We start from the raw sequence: 17,603 nt of genomic DNA, 5'->3' as shown, positions 1-17,603 counted from the left end.
AAGTTGGACGACACAATTAAAGACTACTCCCTCCGTTCCTTATTATAAGAGACATTTGATGTTTATAACATGTTCCTATATATAAGAGACACTTAAAAGTTATCTCTATTTTTTATGTTGATTTTCTATTTTACCCATATTTATTGTCTCCAACTCACACTTTTTCTCCTTCTCACTTCTCTTTTTTTGAATAATTTATCATTGTTCTCTCTTCTTATTAATAAGAGCCTTTTTGGCAAAAAAATTTATATCTTTTACATATTGATTGTTCTTAACTAATTTTAACTGTTTTTTTTATTAACGTAATTCAGTTATTCGTCTATTATAATAAAGAACGGAGGAAATACTTACTAGCAACATCTGCATAAGCTAAGTCGCACAAAATAGGGTACCTTGCAATGATTCTTTTACATAGAATCCACTATAGAGTGACCTGTCACTATAAAAATATTCAAAAACCATTAAATATGTGGTTAATTAATTGCTCCTTTTTAAAAAGCCGACCTTTTAAACTGAACAAAAGATAGTTCAACGTAGCACTAGGCCTCAGGCATGTCACTACCATTGGTTTGTGAGTAATGCTGCCACTAATCCTCCACAAACAAAGCTTATTAAGACAAATATCCCTGCTGAAATCAATCTCAAATCATCCTTTCGAAACAAAGGATGAATACTGGAAGCCTTTTCAGAGTCATGACACTAATATATCCATCAACTGTGTTTAGAAGTCTTTCGTTCATATCTCAGCTGATCCTTTTCGTTTATCTATTATAATTTAGTAGGAAATTTCATCATTATTTTAGGATTTTTTTACATATGTCTGTTAAAGCTCTATCTTTATCTTCTTTTCTTAATTTTTTTTAATAATTCCATTTGCACATTAACCTATTATACTGAGCAAAACTTTTTTCTTAATATCATTTTGTCTTACTCTAAGAAAAGGAAAAAAAAAAACCTTTCCAGAGCAAAAGTCAAATGGGAAACCTCTTTTTCTACTCCCTCCGTTCCTTATTATAAGAGACAAATAACCAAAGTACGTTGATAAAAAAAACAGTTAAAATTAGTTAAGAACAATTAATGTGTAAAAAGTATAATTTTTTTTCAAAAATGCCCTCATTAATAAGGAGAGAGAGCATGAGAGAGAACAATTAAATTATTAAAAGAAAGAGAAGTGAGAGGGAGAGAGAGTGTGAGTTGGAGATAATAAATATGGGTAAAATAGTAAATTAACACAAAAAAGTAGAGACAACTTGTAAGTGTCTCTTATATATAGGAACATACCATAAGCATCAAATGCCTCTTATAATAAGGAACGGAGGGAGTACCTTTTTTTTTAAAATTCTTTTCTAAAGAAGGATTTGCCAAAATGAAATCACTAGTAATCAAGAGCAATACTAAGCAACCGACTTTCTAAATAAACTGGAGGTTCTCACCAACTCAAGCTGCAGAAGATCAAATGGAAGGAGAATTATTGGAGTAACATGCCTTAATCAACACTAATAGTAGAGTTAATCCCAACCAATCCAAATAAAACAACTCATCAGTCTCAAATAAAGTATTCATAAGTTGACTTTTATAAGGACTCTCGGAGACACCCATCACATATCATCCTTATCCAACAATATATATACTCCTCTGGTCCTTATTATAAGACCCCATTTGACTTTTTATTTGGTCCTAATTATAAGACCCCAATCCATTTTGTCTCTTATATTTATGTATTTTTTTCAAGATAATCCTTCTAATAATGATAGTTTTAGCCAATATACTTAATTAGTAAGGATATTTTAGGAATGATAACACTTATTTATTATAAATAACCAACTTAACTTACTTCCTTAATCTCCTCAAATAAGTCAATTGGGTCTTATAATTAGGACCGGAGGAGTATATATATATATATATATATATTTCCATATCCTCTTTCCCAAACACTCTAAATTGTGCGGACTATGGTGTTTTGAATCTCAAGATCCAATTCCATCAGCAAAAATTTATTCATAACAAACCTTATTGATCAAATGATCATTACTGTTCAAACCATCTATCCCAACTTGTTATATACCCTAATACTCCTCCGGTCCTAATTATAAGACCCAATTGACTTATTTGAGGAGATTAAGGAAATAAGTTAAGTTGGTTATTTATAATAAATAAATGTTGTCATTCCTAAAATATCCTTGCTAATTAAGTATATTGGCTAAACTATCATTATTAGAAGGATTATCTTGAAAAAAAATGCATAAATATAAGAGACAAAATGGATTGGGTCTTATAATTAGGACCAAATAAAAAGTCAAATTGGGTCTTATAATAAGGACCGGAGGAGTACAAAATAGGAAGAATTACAATGAGATCCCGAGCAGGGGAAATAATTGAAAAACAAGTTATAGAGATTGTCATTCTCACTGTAAAACTTATCATTAGAGGCTGTTAAAGTTGTTATTATGACTTTTTGGTAATTATTTCTCTTCTGTAGGACTTGATTGTAATTTTTCCTACAAAATATGCAAAACCAATACATATTCCCACAGCATCTTGTAGTATTATGACTATCATATTTATTGAAATACTTCAAGAAAAAATTTCAAGACATATATTCATAAAAAAAAAAGTGTCATCTCTTCTCTCAATTGAACTTAACTCTTGATCAAATTAAAGATACTCACTATTTAAATATCATGTTCTTTCCTCTCCCTGTTCTCTTTTTTGGGTGAAAAGTTCTTTTCCCTCTCTTTTTTTTAAGAGAGATTTGGTAAACCTGCAAGAAAGCACACATATATAAAGCATATCAAATGATGTTGGATTAATAAACAAACTTAGATAATTAGTCTTAATTGTTAAAACATTCAATAATGGACCCATCAATGTAAAGAATTTCTTGTTCAAAAAGGTTAGGCTGACTCATAATTTGTTGTGTCTCATAAGATCGAAGGGCGAATGATGAAGATAAAGTTAGATAGAGAGAGAGCTTATGGAGCTTCTAAAAGAAGCAGTTATTGATGATGATGAATATTGAGGAACAAGAGAAAGAAATAATAAGGTTGGTAGAGGCAGACATTAATAAGACTTTGGACACAAACAAACACAGAGAAAGACAGACAAGTAGGGCCCTCCCTTTAGTTTCATCCCTTTGGGTTTTGTATATTAAAGACACAGCACATGGCATCTTCTCTTCCCATTTCTCTCCTCTTGTTCCCCTCTTCTTTTACACTTTTGCTCCCATACCCCTCCACTTTTGCTTCTTTACGTTGCTGCCCCTCATCTTCACAAATTACAATGCTCCTCTAAACGTGACCACACTAATTTTAACTCATTGCTTTTACTTGGCATTCAAAGTTGATAGAGCATAAATCTGCAGCATCCAAATCTAAAGCATGGGGTTAAGAACAATAACTTATTTTTATAATTGAGAAAAAATTGAGAAAATAATTAAAAAAAGAAGACAAAAATTATTAAATCTCAAATCAAGTTTGGTAACAATATTCTATCTAATGTTGATAGCACTAAATTTGCAAATGATAACAAATTTTTGTTGACATTTTTCATTTGGCATTTAGTAATTTTTATTTTTTATCATTTTTAAAAAAATTAAAAAAAGATAAAATGATAAAAAATGGACTTCATCATCAAATAATTGGGATAAAAAGGGTAGAAATTCACGAAGCTAAACATAATATGAATAAAAGATACTGTTGAATTACAACTGTTTCAACAATATTTTTCCCTTATCTCCCCCCCGGGGTAAGACTTCCCTTTATCGTTTTTCTGTGTAAGATTTCCCTTTATCTTTTTATTCCTATGCTCATTTTTGTGTGTCTAGTTTAAAAACATGTGTCATTGGTAACCATTGACATTTAATTCCCATCTTATTCATTTTTATTTAGTATAATAATCAATTTAAATATGAACGAGATTTTGACGACCTGATAAGAATATTTATTAAATTATTATTTCATATTATTAGTAAATTATTTTTATATGAAAACATGAAAATAATCTTCATCCATTTTGTATTTAATTATACATTCCAATTCCATAGTCCTGGCTGCCAAAGCAGACAAATAAACCCCAACAAACTCTACGGCCGAAAGGAAAAACTCCCAGTAGCCGACAAATTAAAAATAAAAAATATCTAAAATTTAAAAAGAGAAACAAAAATTATCATCATCATCATCATCATTTTGTAACTTAAAAATTTAATACTAATTTTATTCACCCGAAAAAAATTTTAATACTAATTTTTATTTAGCGAAAAGACTAGCTCTCAGCTTGCAAAGCATCCATCTCAGCCGTTGGACTCTAGCTGGAGCTGATTTCACTGTCACAGTAGCTCCTCCTTCTTCCTCGTCCTCTCATAATCTCTGTGTCTTCAATTTCACTTTGTTTCTGAGAAGTCGAAGCTAGGAAGCCTCTCTTGCTTCCAGTGAGGATTTCCACATTATCATGTGAAACCCTATCCGGTGGTGGTAGCTGGGGAGGTTCCGGAAGATCAGGGACGGGATCAACTTCTTGCTGGTGGGAATGGGCAATTGTTGCAGATCTCCAGCTGCTGTAGCTAGGGAAGATGTGAAATCAAACTTCTCCGGCCATGATCACGGCAAGCGGGACTCCAACGCCGGCAAGAAGGCTCCAATCACCGTCTTGACCGGTGTGCCGAAGGAGAATATAGAGGATAAGTATTTGTTGGATCGAGAGCTTGGTCGCGGGGAGTTTGGGATAACTTATCTTTGTATTGATCGGGAAACTAGGGAGCTGCTGGCTTGCAAGAGCATTTCCAAGCGGAAGCTTAGGACGGCAGTGGACGTTGAGGATGTGAGGCGTGAGGTGGCCATAATGAAGCACTTGCCTACGAGTTCCAGCATTGTAAGCTTGAAGGAGGCCTATGAAGACAACAATGCTGTGCATTTGGTCATGGAGTTGTGCGAGGGTGGTGAGCTGTTTGATCGGATTGTGGCACGTGGGCACTATACGGAGCGAGCGGCTGCCGCGGTGACGCGGACGATTGTGGAAGTCGTGCAACTTTGTCACAAGCATGGGGTTATTCATAGAGACTTGAAACCCGAGAACTTCTTATTTGCCAATAAGAAAGAGAATTCGCCTTTGAAGGCTATTGATTTTGGGCTGTCTATATTCTTTAAACCAGGTGAAAAAAATACTTACTTGAAATGTGGTTATTCTTGATTGTGGAAGCCTCAATGTCATTTGGAGAAAGGCGGGAAAAATTAATTGCTAACATTTTAGACACAGAATAAGACTACTGATTGCTAATAATTCTCTAAATTGTAAGCATCTCTTCGCTGGTAATTAGGCTGAATACGAAATGCTTAAGCTTCTGGGAATGGATGATTACTTATAGCTTGGCCCATGTTTATTTCTGAGCCATTTGCTGGATCGGTCATTAAGTGGAACTGTTTTGGACGTATAATCCGATCGTTGCGCAGTTCTATAATTCTTTTATTCTTTGAACTGCTACGTTGGTGCTACTATTAAGACTTTACCTTTATAATGCTCCAACATATCTTGTTGCGAGTTATAGTACTCAGTTAGAATTTCTTCAGATATCCGAGAAATTGTTCCTTAATGAAACGAAATGTTGCCAATGTACCTTGATGAAACATTTTATTTCATACTTGCTCTTATAATACTATTCACGGTGGAAATGGAAAGAATATTGATGTTATCTATAGTCATACTGTTTAAAGAAAAGGTAGCAGTCCTCAAATATCGGCCATGTTCTGTTATGGAAGAATGCATTCTTCAGCAGAAGATATTTGAAAAAATTTGTGGCAAAATATTTTCTTGTTACATTTTTGTCACCTAAAAAGTAATGATAAATTTACTATAGAAGAGCAAATGAAGTCCTGCTTCACTTATATAAAAACAATTGATCATGTATGGTATAAGATGTATTTAGGGATAGGGAGAAAGCTGCAGGTTTGAGTTGCAACCGCTGTCTGTTATGTGTGGCACATATGACATTAGGTAAAACACTTGAACTTACGCACTTGTCCAATTCGGACTTCCCAGAGAATCCTACCACTATTTAGACTGATCTCTTCGCCTTGTTCTGGCTAACAAGAAGCATTCCTTCTCATGGAAGGACAACATGTTCTTATGGCTTTTTGAACATTGTCTCTTGAGATCACTAATTTTTGATACCCTAACATAAGTTATTGCGAAACCAAATAGGAAGCATGGTTGCATCCCAGATCTTAGTGCTGATATGTGACAGTGAAAAAAAGCATACCTTATGGTTGGTAGTCACATAATTACCATGCGAGTAGGCATTGTTACTGTTGCAGTGGCAGTATGCTGCCACAAGTGACTCAAATCGGCAATTATAAGATTAGCGGCAATGAAATCACCTTATTTAGTTTTATGCGTGCAGTCTGCCCACAGGTACAAATAACAAAACGAGCCTTATTTATTTTCTCATGATCTAAAGTTAGAAAAGCACTTATTAAGAAACCAAATGGCATCTTTGTTTCATATTCTGCTTTCAACTGTGCATCCCCTTGACCACAAATGTGGTATAGTGTTTTAAGATATTGACATCATAAACTGTAAGCTAAGTACTAGATCATATCCAATATTATTATTATTATTATTATTATTATTATTATTTTTTGGGGTCATTTCTTATGGCACCTTGGCTTTTCTTTTTCTAATTTCTAGGAGCTTATGTTTTTGGTATATTTGAATTATCAGGTGAGAGGTTCTCAGAGATTGTTGGAAGTCCATATTATATGGCTCCAGAGGTGCTCAAGCGTAACTATGGGCCAGAAATAGATATATGGAGCGCAGGAGTAATTCTCTATATCTTATTGTGTGGTGTTCCCCCATTTTGGGCTGGTAATTACATTCCAAATCGTTAAAATTTTAGCTTGACCTTTCTGCAAGCTCTTCTCTCTGTGTAAGGACATTCATTTCAGTTCTTCTGAATCAATGCTTGCATGCTTATGTCACAGTTCCAGTATGGCTCTGGATCTATGTAGCACTATATGGGAATGCATATTGTATTCTAAATGGTTCATATGTAAATTACTCATCTAATATTATAGCAGGGTGTTTCTGGGGTCTGCAGTTGCATTATTCCCTCAGGTTCCAAGTAAACCATAGACCTAAACTTGTAGTTAATTCTAATGTGCAGAATCTGAGCAAGGCGTTGCACAGGCCATTCTTCGGGGGCTCATAGACTTTAAACGGGAGCCTTGGCCCAGTATTTCAGAGAGTGCTAAAAGTCTTGTTAGACAAATGTTAGAACCAGACCCTAAGCTTCGGTTAACTGCTAAGCAGGTGCTTGGTATGTTTCTTCTCTCTTGCTAATTATATCTTAATCTAAAATTAACAGCAAAGTTACCCGTAAGACCTGCTTCCCTTTGCTGAGTTGTGTTGCTTTGCAGTTATGAGGTGGTAACTGATATATCTATGGATGCCTTCACTTGTTTTCTCATCTAGGCTGGAGTTTCCATTTATGTCCGTTGGTCGACTTTTTGGAATTTTATATCATGATTGAACTTTTAAGCTCAGTACAAGTAATGACAGTACCAGAATAGAGACAAATTTGTGTTTCTTAATCATTAAAATATTAGGTTCCTTTGCTTGAATATTATTCATATTCTTGTCAAGCTCAAACTTTTATCTAACCCTTGAGGGGAGAAGAAAGTAAATGTTTGGAGGGGACATAAAGAATGACATGAGATGTGGAGCAAGAAATTATTAGGGATAATGAAACTTTTGGTTTCTCAAGGTTGCCTCAGCTATTGTTTTGGTCCCTGAAGTTTAATTTTTATCAATCAAATCCCCAGAGTTTTTATAACCATGCAACAATTAATCCTTGACCCAGGAGATGTAACCTTCTAACTCAAGAATGACAACCTTTTCTTAAATTGCAGAAAAAATTGCTAGTTGGATGATATGACAAAAGAATATGGAATTGTATATGAAACTTTAGGGACTTGATTAATAAAAGTTAAACTTTAGGGACCAAATCTATAATTGAGGCAAACTTGAAGCCTTGAAATAGTGATGTGAGAATCTCACAGATGATAATTAATTGCTATGCGAATGAGTTCAGCAGTTACTGGGAGAACCATATTAATTGCTATACGAAGATTTTTGGTTCTTGCATTGATGTCGCCCTGCTACAAGATTTGTACTGGGTTGGGCAATGGGCATGTAGAGTCGTAACTATTGACTGTCTCCTAAACTCTGAAATGATGTTCAATCTAGTACTTTTCTGTTGAGTTCTATAGCAAGTCTTAGCCTGTTGCCCAATAAAATGCATGTTTAAGTGTATTTTTCTTTTCCATGTTTGTAGAGCATCCTTGGCTCCAAAATGCTAAGAAGGCTCCTAATGTTCCTCTGGGTGATGTTGTGAAGTCAAGGCTGAAGCAGTTTTCAATGATGAACAGATTCAAACGAAAAGCACTTAGGGTTGGTTATCTGCGTCTGCTGATATTTTTAGCCTGTAGTTTTAATGTAATATCCCCTGTAAGTTGGATCTGAGCTACTATATTTTAAACAGGTCATTGCTGAATTCTTATCCACTGAAGAAGTTGAAGACATCAAGGAAATGTTCAAAAAGATGGACAGTGATAATGACGGTATTGTTTCCATTGACGAACTAAAGGCTGGACTCCTCAACTTTGGATCCCAACTTGCTGACTCTGAAATTCAGATGCTTATTGAAGCTGTATGATCAACTTTTCTTTTTTCACTCCAATACTTGCATAAATTATGAAGTTTCCACATGTAACATCAATTTCACTAGTTATTGTCTTAGGACTTAGGAAGTAGGAACTGTTAAGAATTGTTAATACACTAAACATGGAAATGAGAGTCGAGCTGCATGAGATTCACTATATAGTATTTTTGTCATATATAATATTTTCTAAAAATCATATCAATCTGGAAACTCGTTGTTCAGGGATATATCTTTATTAAATGAGGCCTTCTTTTGTAGCCACTGCAGAACTGCATTTTTTTCAATCTTTTTCACCTTTGGTATGTTTATTTTGACTGCATCATTCTATGCCAATGGAGATCTGCTCTTCCTGTAGAAATGACATTCTCATTGAGAAGATACAGTTTGGACATTTTAGGACTCAAGTGTCCGGTAGAAGATATGACAGGACTATAATTTCAATATGAAGTGTTTCGTTTCCTATATTGGCTAAGTTTGTGACATTGTAGATTTTGCCTTTCATAAGGCAAGTTAAATATTTCAAGCATGCTAAGATATGATTGTATGAATATTCAAGCTGTACAGCATTGTTGTTTAGTCTGTTATAGCAATGTTGATCGACAACAGGTAGATACTAATCTGAAGGGAAGACTAGACTACGGAGAATTTGTTGCTGTTTCCCTTCATTTAAAGCGGATGGCTAATGATGAGCATCTTCACAAGGCCTTCTCCTATTTCGACAAGGATGGGAATGGGTATATTGAACCAGATGAGCTTAGGAATGCTTTGATGGAAGATGGCGAAAATGATTGCACAGACGTAGCAAACGACATTTTCCAAGAAGTAGACACAGACAAGGTGGATATTTGGTAGTTTTTCTTTTATTTTAACCTTGCTAATATAATCCTACGCGCTGACATTCCTGTTCAATCACAGGATGGACGTATCAGCTATGATGAATTTGTGGCCATGATGAAAACTGGAACAGATTGGAGAAAAGCATCTCGGCATTACTCAAGAGGAAGATTCAACAGCCTGAGCTTGAAACTGATGAAGGATGGTTCTCTAAACTTGGGGCCCGAATAATAGTCCTAATGGCCATTTTCAACCTGTCATTTGAAATAGTGTAGTGTTCCTTCTACCTTCTGGGCTTGCCTTTGTGATGATTATTCAGATCCGTTGTTAGATGGAGGTCTCTCTGCATGGTCGCATGCGAGTCGCAATAAGGAATGCATGCACTTTGTTCCTTCTGAAAAACAGGTGCCTTGGAGCCAGCCATTGGTATGACATGGATGCTTCCTCACTTCTTAACCACTCCCAACGATGTTAAATCAGACTGTTTAATAGCAGTCAGATTATGAAGAAATGCCAATGTCTTGTAGTTTTGCATTTGCCGGAGTCTGGAGTCTGGACCTCTCTAATTTGGGCATTCACCCTCCCGGCTAGGACATAGTTGTTTCCTCCATGGCATCCGAAAGCTGCTTATAATGGGGAGTACTTTTGACAGAATTTGGTGCCGATTGTATCACGAGCCTGTAAGATGCATCTTTGTAATCAGGAAGACCAATCCTGCTTGTCAATTGTCAATATATGGCGTGTCATGTATTGTTGGATTTTCATGATTGTTTTTTGAGAGCTATTAGCAAAGGTAGAGCCGGTTCACTTTTATCTTCTCTATACTAAGTGAGTTCATATTTCCCAACATGTTTTTGGGGAAATGACATTTATAAACCATCTAAAAACGTTAATGATAGTTAAAGATCTTGAAATTCTAGAACTTCAATGATGGTTCGTAGCTCTTGGTTGAAATTAAAATTTCTCTAAATTATTTTTTTTAACACTCGTTTCTTTTAGGTGTTTGGAATATGACCAAAAAAATAAATTATGAAAATCTAGAAGATGAGTATGGACAATATAGAGGAAGAAGATTAAAAAAAATAACTCAGAATTTTAATTAGTGTCAAGGATTACTTTGAAAAACAATCACCCTATCCAGGGATATAAAAATATGATCTAGCTATTCTATTTCATATTGGGCCAATCTTTGCCAAACCATTTAGCCAAGATCGCCGAACACCTCCAGTCTTTCACCACCCCCGTCCAAAAAAAAAAATGTCAACAATAAACTTAACCCATTTAAATTTAGTTGTCAACTACAACTATTAAAACCAACACGCTGCCCAGGTAAATTGACCAATATCAACGATGAATAATACACATCATTGCTAGAAGCTATAGCCAAGCCTCTCCAGTCTACAAGTACAGATGTAATTCTATAAATTATGTGCGTTCATGGTTATCACAGTATAAAGAACAATTTGTTCTTCCACCCTTCTACTCCATTAGTACAATAGTCAAATTGAGGTTAAACTTGTCAATTCCTCTTTACAGCACAGATAACAACTTGTTCTGGTCAATGGGGGGACCGACGCTTCACCCATAGCTCATCCGAGAATCAAAGGACTTGGACGATGTCTGACGCCTTGGAATACCAATTTCACATGCATTCACTTTGGAAGCAAAACGGAGAGAACAAAGGGACTCCCCAGCCGAAGAAGGGTCGGGCGAAACATTGACAAACATCAACGTTTTGGAATCTCCACCAAGACATGGCTGCCATGAACGGAAACAAAACAATGTTCAATACAAGGATGGAGGGTATCATCACTACAAGAAACAAGAAATTCAGGCGGAGACCTTGTGGGATAAGTGATACGTATCGCAGGAAAACTCCTTATTGTTGGATAAAATATTGATTGATATCATTAATCTCACTTAATTTTTTCCTCCTTAGCTCTAGATTAAACGTGAGTAGTTGAGAGAGAATAGCACGTTGCGGGCTTGAGGCAAAGGTCCATACGAAGAGTAATACGAATAGATCATTAGCAATATTATCGTGAAACATACCTGAAGAAGATACGTCAGTTTAGAGTTCCTAAAAGGAATATGCTCATCTTTCTTGGCCAAAGCAAACATGACATCACTCAAAGACGATAAACTTTTGTTGATAGCCTAGAAATAACGCAAACATATCATCACCGATTCATTTATTTAAGAAAATAGAGTAATTCATGATGATCTGAAGTTCATGTTATGCAAAGCAATGCACACCTGAGTTTCCTTTAGTCGGTCCCCAGTTGCCCCACTTTTCGATAGTCTTTCGCTTCCAGCTAGATCAATCAGATTCAAGACGCCGTGCACTTGTTGTTCAGTATTCTACATCGTAAAGGACATTAGTGCATCCAGCATCTAAATAAGAGAGAGCAATACTATTTAAATCATTGTGCAAAGCATATCACAACAGTATATACCTCATTAACCCCAGTTATACGCAAAGTAAAAACAAAATGGCTTCTTGATGATTGTTCATTCATCTGTGTTCTTCCTACCGACCTGGTACAACAAAAGGAATCCCATTTCATTATTACAGAGACCAAGAATAAATGGTTATACATTAAATATGAAAGATTAAGTTTAACTAAATCAAATAATTTTTTTTTAAAGAAAATGAAACTTTTTAGTATCAAGAGACTTGCTGGTTAAATCTGGACCAGTACAATAAATAATTATGATTTTCATCCAAATTCCAAGTGGGAAAAAATGCCATTCTTTTGTTCATTAGCTAGAAAGTTTATTCAATCACAACTTCACCATGCACATAGAAAGCACCTTAGGCATCCCACATTATAAACTAGTACCTGCAATTTGCAGCCTGTTGCAGGAGAGAGGAAATCTCCTTCACGCTACAAACGTCTACAATAGTGAGGTCGGAAACTTCTGTGTTTCCATTCGCGTCATGTTTAATAGTGTAGTGCTTCCCAGGAACACCATTTTCTGTTCGAGTTAGATCGGTTCCGCTTGGCCGATTCGACGCCAACAAATCTCGAATTGTTTCATTATATATTTCAAGTACTGAAGCCTAGAATAATTAGCAAACTACGAATTTTAGTTGATGGATGTAAGTATAACCACATGAAAATCAGAATAAAATATTTTAACCTGCATTTTGTATGACCAACCCTGGTCCTTAAGGGCTTGACTAGTTTGGAAGATCTGTTCTAGAGAACGTGGGATCAGTCCTTTCAGATCTGGAGCATTAGGCCTACCCATCATTGTGTATGTTTTGCCTGAACCTGTCTGACCATAAGCAAATATGCAAACCTGACAGGGCAAGCCAAATTCCCTCTGTCAAAGCATATCTAGTGTACATAAATACGTAACATTAAAAAGCAAGAGAAGATAAAGAAATGCCCCAGTGAAGAAGGTAAGCTAGCAATAGCATCTAATAACGCAATCCTTTCCCTTCCTATCCGACTTGGGAAAGTTTAGTATGCCAAAAACCAAGAATATAACTAGATTGCGTGAGTAATCCATGCGAGAACACCAAGAGAGTCGAAGCGACGAGTAAGATCTTGTTCAGAAAGATGAGCTAAGGGATAAGAAAATAATAGTTTTATTCAAAACAAATGGTGCCAAATTCTGAAGAGTAATAACAATTGCAGCTTTACAAATACATTTGTGTTCACATGTCTCTGCATGGATTACTCACGAAATCTAGCTATAGATGAATAGATTCAAAAGTTCTATTTAAATATGTAAGTTCTGCTTGAAAAATAATTAACAATAGACAATTTAACATCACTTAAATCACCTTGTACCCATCAAGCGCACTTTGTACCAACTGCGATATCTCAATGAAAACGTCTTGCTGAGAAGCGTCATGATTGAAGACCTTATCAAATGTAAAAGGGTACTTTTGCCCTGATGTATATCAAAGGATGAAATTACGCTTAACTTCCCGTGTCGTATTTCAGAAGGCATAAAACTCATGAAACTCTCAAGAGAAAGCAGTAACAGAAAAAAAGCGCAAAGGTATGCAATTTTACCGTTTTGGACCAATTCAATGCCTCGGCCAAGAGCTTCTGTTGATGCAGGGTAGGAAACAACCATGTTTGTTCCGACACCGTCTTCTGGTAGCAAAGGTCGAACTCGACAAAACACACGAATGTTCCCTTTTAGCTCCTAATAACAAGTGGGAGGGACTTAATTATTATTGATGTATTAGAAAGGAACTTTCTGCATTACAGAGTAAAGGAGTATTACAAGGATAGTGTTGTGCAACTTTTTCCTTAATTTCTCTCCTTCAATTACTTGGAATTCTTTATCAGCCAGACGATCCTGCAGTTCACAGATAATTCTTTGCTGCTCTTCAAAACTCGTTCTTGTTTCTAAAGCCGATAGGTCGGCCATCTAACAGAGAAAATATGTGTCAGTGTCAATTCAATTTATCACATCATACATGCAATGAACACTATAAGCGTGCAATAATTTTCCCAGTTATTTCCAGGGAAATTTTCAAGAAATTAAGAGACTGTTTCAACAATTTAGGGGTAAAAACACTCATTTTCTTACCTTCAATTTCTCTTTTTCAGCAGTCAGTTGATGTTGTAATCTATTTATTTGGTCCCTCTGAAAAGAACATGTGTCCTATAAAAGAAAGCCCACTATCTTAATCCGAAGAAACATAGGAATCTCACAATATATATATATATATATATATATATATATATAACAAGAACCATAATAACAACACAGTGTTGAGAAAAACAAAACAAACCTCGAGGTCCTTTATTTTACTTGTCAAGCTATCCAATTGTGCACATGAATTCCCCGTATATTCTTTGTAGTATGCTACTTCTCCAGTTAAAGCCTGTATTTGTCCTTGTTGCCGATCACGATCATCTCTAATTTGTTTTAATTCTTCACGGAGACAACTGAGCTCGTGTGCTAGTGAATCTTTTTGTTTCGTAGCCTCATCACGCGAAGCCTAAGAAACAGAGATAACAACAGGAGGAAAAAACAACATAAGATGAACAGGCTGTAAAGATACTTATAGTGGCTATAGGGGTTTATAATTACTCCTAGATTGTTGTCCAAATTATCTGCATTTCCTGTTTCTTCCGAACTACTTATAACAAGTTCGAATTCAAGAGAATGCATGAAGAATGGGTCAATGCCCATGAAAAATGGACAGTGTAAGTTCCAACATGTTCACAACACACATCACTTTACTTAAAACATTCTCAACATGGAAAGGAAAATTCCGAAATGAGAAAGCTTAAATGACAAAGCATTGTGCAAGGAAAACAATCAAAAGCATACTAAAGCATATATCAAATTAGAATGACTTACTTTAACAGATGCCAGCTGATCCTGCAATATTTTATTGTGACCTCTCACATCGCTAAGGTTTTGAACAATGGCTGTTTTCTCCTTTTCCAGTTCTTTAAGTGATTCATTAGCCGATTGAAGATCCGACTGGAGTCGACTATTGTAGCGCTGCAGGTCCATATTATACTCTTTTGAACAACTGTACAAAAGCTCATTCGATTTGGCCTGCAAATGCCAATGTAACAGTAGAATGATCAGCTTAAAGTCTGTGCAGAAAATACCAAGAGAACGATATCTTTATATTTGTATAAGTTGATTTAAGATTCAATGTTCAACTGGTCAAATTTTCCTGTCTGGATTATAATTTAGAATTTGACAGCACCCTTTGCTCAGCCTCTAATTTCTCTTGCTTGACTTTCTCAAGCTCAGTTGAAAGAGAAACTTGCATCTTCTCTGCAGCACTTCTGGCTTCCTTTTCTTCTCTATGACGTTCCATCGATTCCTAATTTTTAAACAATAACTTACTATCAGAAAACAGGAAACTTCAAGGGCATCTCATCACAATGCTACATGGCGAGTAACTTTACCAACTTCAAGGATTCTTCCTTTGAAATTCTCTCTTCCAATGAATAAATTGTCTTCTTCAAATCTGATATTGTGTTGCTTAACTCCTCGATCTTATTTTTCATTTCAGACTCTGAGAAAGAACAGATAACATTTTTAAGCCATGCTTTCAATTGCACTGGCAACTACCTCAATTATAGACAACTTGTTGAAAATTACTGGGTCAGAAAAATAGCTTACCAGTATCACTGCACTTCTTCTCGGCAGATTCAAGGGCAGATTGAAGCTTTTCCTTTTCTTCAATGTAAGTTTCTTCAAGTTTTTGAAACCATTTTACACACAGTCTAAGCCGCCTAATGAAATCTCCCATCTGGTCCATTTTTCTCTGCAAAGCAATGGGAAAATATCGAAATACTCACAAAAGACCGAAACGTGAACAAAATTGAAATCATTAGTCTGGCAAAAGATGATCTAGATCAAGATTATATAGGGTGAAAGGGACCTTATTATCAAAGGGATTTCCCTTTTTAATCTTCTCGTTTAACAATGCCTCCACATCCTCTTTGGTGAACTCAACAGTGCTACATTCTGAGCCCTCGTTATTGGCAGCATCGTTTGCTCTATTAGCTTCTGGCCCTTTGTTCACTGAGGCAAACGGCTGCCTGCCACGGCCAGTGTTTCCCTGCCGATCCATCCTTTCTGCTCCAACCCTCCTACGCTTTTCTGACGGGGCTGTATTTGAGGGGCTACGTGGTGGCCTGTTCTGGTTCCTAGAAGCCATATCTGGCTTGAGTCGTGCTCGATATGGATCTGAAGTAGTGGGAATGGGGGTTTCAATTTGGATCTGACTAGAATCGTCAAGGATTATACGGTTTGCAGTGCGTCAGAGGTAAGAGAGAAGGTAAGGAGGAGCTGTGAAGAGGACGACAGTGGAGAACGATGGCAGAGGGCGGAGGGTGAACCGGTGAAGAAGTAGCCGTGGAGAGGATTGTGGAGAAAGGCGCGTGAATTTTGAATTTGCATCCAACGCTCTTCTATGAATCATACGGGTCGACCCGTTCATGATGGATTGGGTCACGGACTCACCGGTTAAGCCCATTAAGTAAAGCCACGTTCAAATGGACGGTTTTTTTCGGCTCCCAGCTTCCGGCTCATAATGGATCCACGAAATGTATTCACGAATGAAATAGAATTAGTACTAATTTGAAATTTTTTTCTCATATATTTGTTGAGAAGTGAGAACTTTAATGAACAATTTTTTATTAACATGAAATGAAAAAGGCATAATAAAATGTTCTAGTAGTATTTATCTAACTTTTATGGCCATTTGATTTCTCATGATAAGGCCATTTGATTTCTCATGATAAAGCCATTATTGGTCCATTTAGATTAACAGTAGAAAAAATAACTTATTTTTAATTTCACTTTTTAAAAATATTAGATTAGATAAAAATTAGATTAGGTAATGTGATTTATATTTGAATTCGTTTTTTATAAATAAGTCAATTTCCAAATGTGAAGTTGCTTGGATTATTATTGAAAAAGTAAATTTAATTGCAAAATGACCAAAAGATATAAATTTTATTAAATAATATATATAATTTATTCCTTCTCATCTATAATACTCTTTAGTTACATTTTCTTATACAATTTCTTTTATCCTTTTTTTTAATTATTATAAAGGTATATTCATCTCATCCTATTTATAAGGTATTTTTAACATTTTACACACAGATAAAAAAATATTAAACTGTATTAACTCTTATCTGAAGTATAATAATTTTTTAAATTTATCCTTGTTTGATATATACATTTCAAAACATAATTATTTACACTATAATAAATAGAGGACGGTGACTTATAAATAACATCAAGAAAAATCTTTTCTTTCTAACTTATAAATAAGATCAGAGGAGTATTTAAAATCAAAAATATATTTGTAACTTATTTATTACTTTCAATTAATTTTAACTAATTTTTTATTATTCACAAATTAATTATTTAAAACTTATGATAAGAACTAAAGAGAATAATAAATTTTTTAAAAGTGAAACCCAATTCCTTTTTAAGCTTCTCTCTCCACTTTTTTAACATTCCCACCAACTCTAATTTTTTCTCTCTTCATAATTGAAAAGTCATGAGTAAAAAACTTTTGCTTGTGATTTATTGTAGCTTTTGA

At 35.3% G+C, this 17,603-nt stretch overlaps 2 protein-coding genes across 2 annotated transcripts; one reads left to right on the top strand and one right to left on the bottom strand.

The window, feature by feature from the left end:
* The first annotated feature begins 4,524 nt into the window (after positions 1 to 4,524).
* LOC114742444 (calcium-dependent protein kinase 13-like) lies at positions 4,525 to 10,469 on the top strand. The gene is made up of 7 exons (XM_028930707.1): positions 4,525 to 5,146; positions 6,712 to 6,855; positions 7,154 to 7,306; positions 8,324 to 8,439; positions 8,531 to 8,698; positions 9,317 to 9,547; positions 9,626 to 10,469. The coding sequence occupies exons 1-7, from the start codon at positions 4,525 to 4,527 to the stop codon at positions 9,773 to 9,775; spliced, it is 1,584 nt and encodes a 527-aa protein (XP_028786540.1). The 3' UTR covers positions 9,776 to 10,469.
* A 361-nt stretch (positions 10,470 to 10,830) lies between these two features.
* LOC114742447 (kinesin-like protein KIN-14C) lies at positions 10,831 to 16,205 on the bottom strand. The gene is made up of 16 exons (XM_028930710.1): positions 15,927 to 16,205; positions 15,665 to 15,809; positions 15,448 to 15,557; positions 15,243 to 15,362; positions 14,882 to 15,085; positions 14,307 to 14,516; positions 14,102 to 14,176; positions 13,793 to 13,939; positions 13,576 to 13,711; positions 13,341 to 13,450; positions 12,689 to 12,850; positions 12,388 to 12,608; positions 12,001 to 12,082; positions 11,801 to 11,905; positions 11,597 to 11,701; positions 10,831 to 11,302 (listed from the first exon to the last, which is right to left on the bottom strand). Exons 1-16 carry the CDS (start codon positions 16,203 to 16,205, stop codon positions 11,123 to 11,125), a joined length of 2,391 nt encoding a protein of 796 aa, XP_028786543.1. The 3' UTR covers positions 10,831 to 11,122.
* Positions 16,206 to 17,603: the final 1,398 nt, after the last annotated feature.

The sequence above is a fragment of the Neltuma alba genome, unplaced genomic scaffold (assembly GCF_004799145.2).
Source record: "Neltuma alba isolate B1F8T4 unplaced genomic scaffold, ASM479914v2 tig00003766_pilon, whole genome shotgun sequence".
Taxonomy (NCBI): Eukaryota; Viridiplantae; Streptophyta; class Magnoliopsida; order Fabales; family Fabaceae; genus Neltuma; species Neltuma alba.
Note: the sequence above shows the minus strand (reverse complement) of the source record. Positions and strands in the feature narration are given on the sequence as shown.

What these genes read in the sequence shown, in the direction of transcription:
- LOC114742444 (XM_028930707.1), top strand. Translation starts at nt 4,525, where the DNA reads ATGGGCAATTGTTGCAGATCTCCAGCTGCTGTAGCTAGGGAAGATGTG. An exon ending in GTCTATATTCTTTAAACCAG is followed by an intron (nt 5,147 to 6,711) that starts GTGAAAAAAATA and finishes TTGAATTATCAG; the next exon opens with GTGAGAGGTTCTCAGAGATT. An exon ending in AACTGCTAAGCAGGTGCTTG is followed by an intron (nt 7,307 to 8,323) that starts GTATGTTTCTTC and finishes CCATGTTTGTAG; the next exon opens with AGCATCCTTGGCTCCAAAAT.
- LOC114742447 (XM_028930710.1), bottom strand. Translation starts at nt 16,205, where the DNA reads ATGGCTTCTAGGAACCAGAACAGGCCACCACGTAGCCCCTCAAATACA. An exon ending in AGGAAGAATCCTTGAAGTTG is followed by an intron (nt 15,363 to 15,447) that starts GTAAAGTTACTC and finishes TTTAAAAATTAG; the next exon opens with GAATCGATGGAACGTCATAG. An exon ending in AGTTGCACAACACTATCCTT is followed by an intron (nt 13,712 to 13,792) that starts GTAATACTCCTT and finishes ACTTGTTATTAG; the next exon opens with GAGCTAAAAGGGAACATTCG.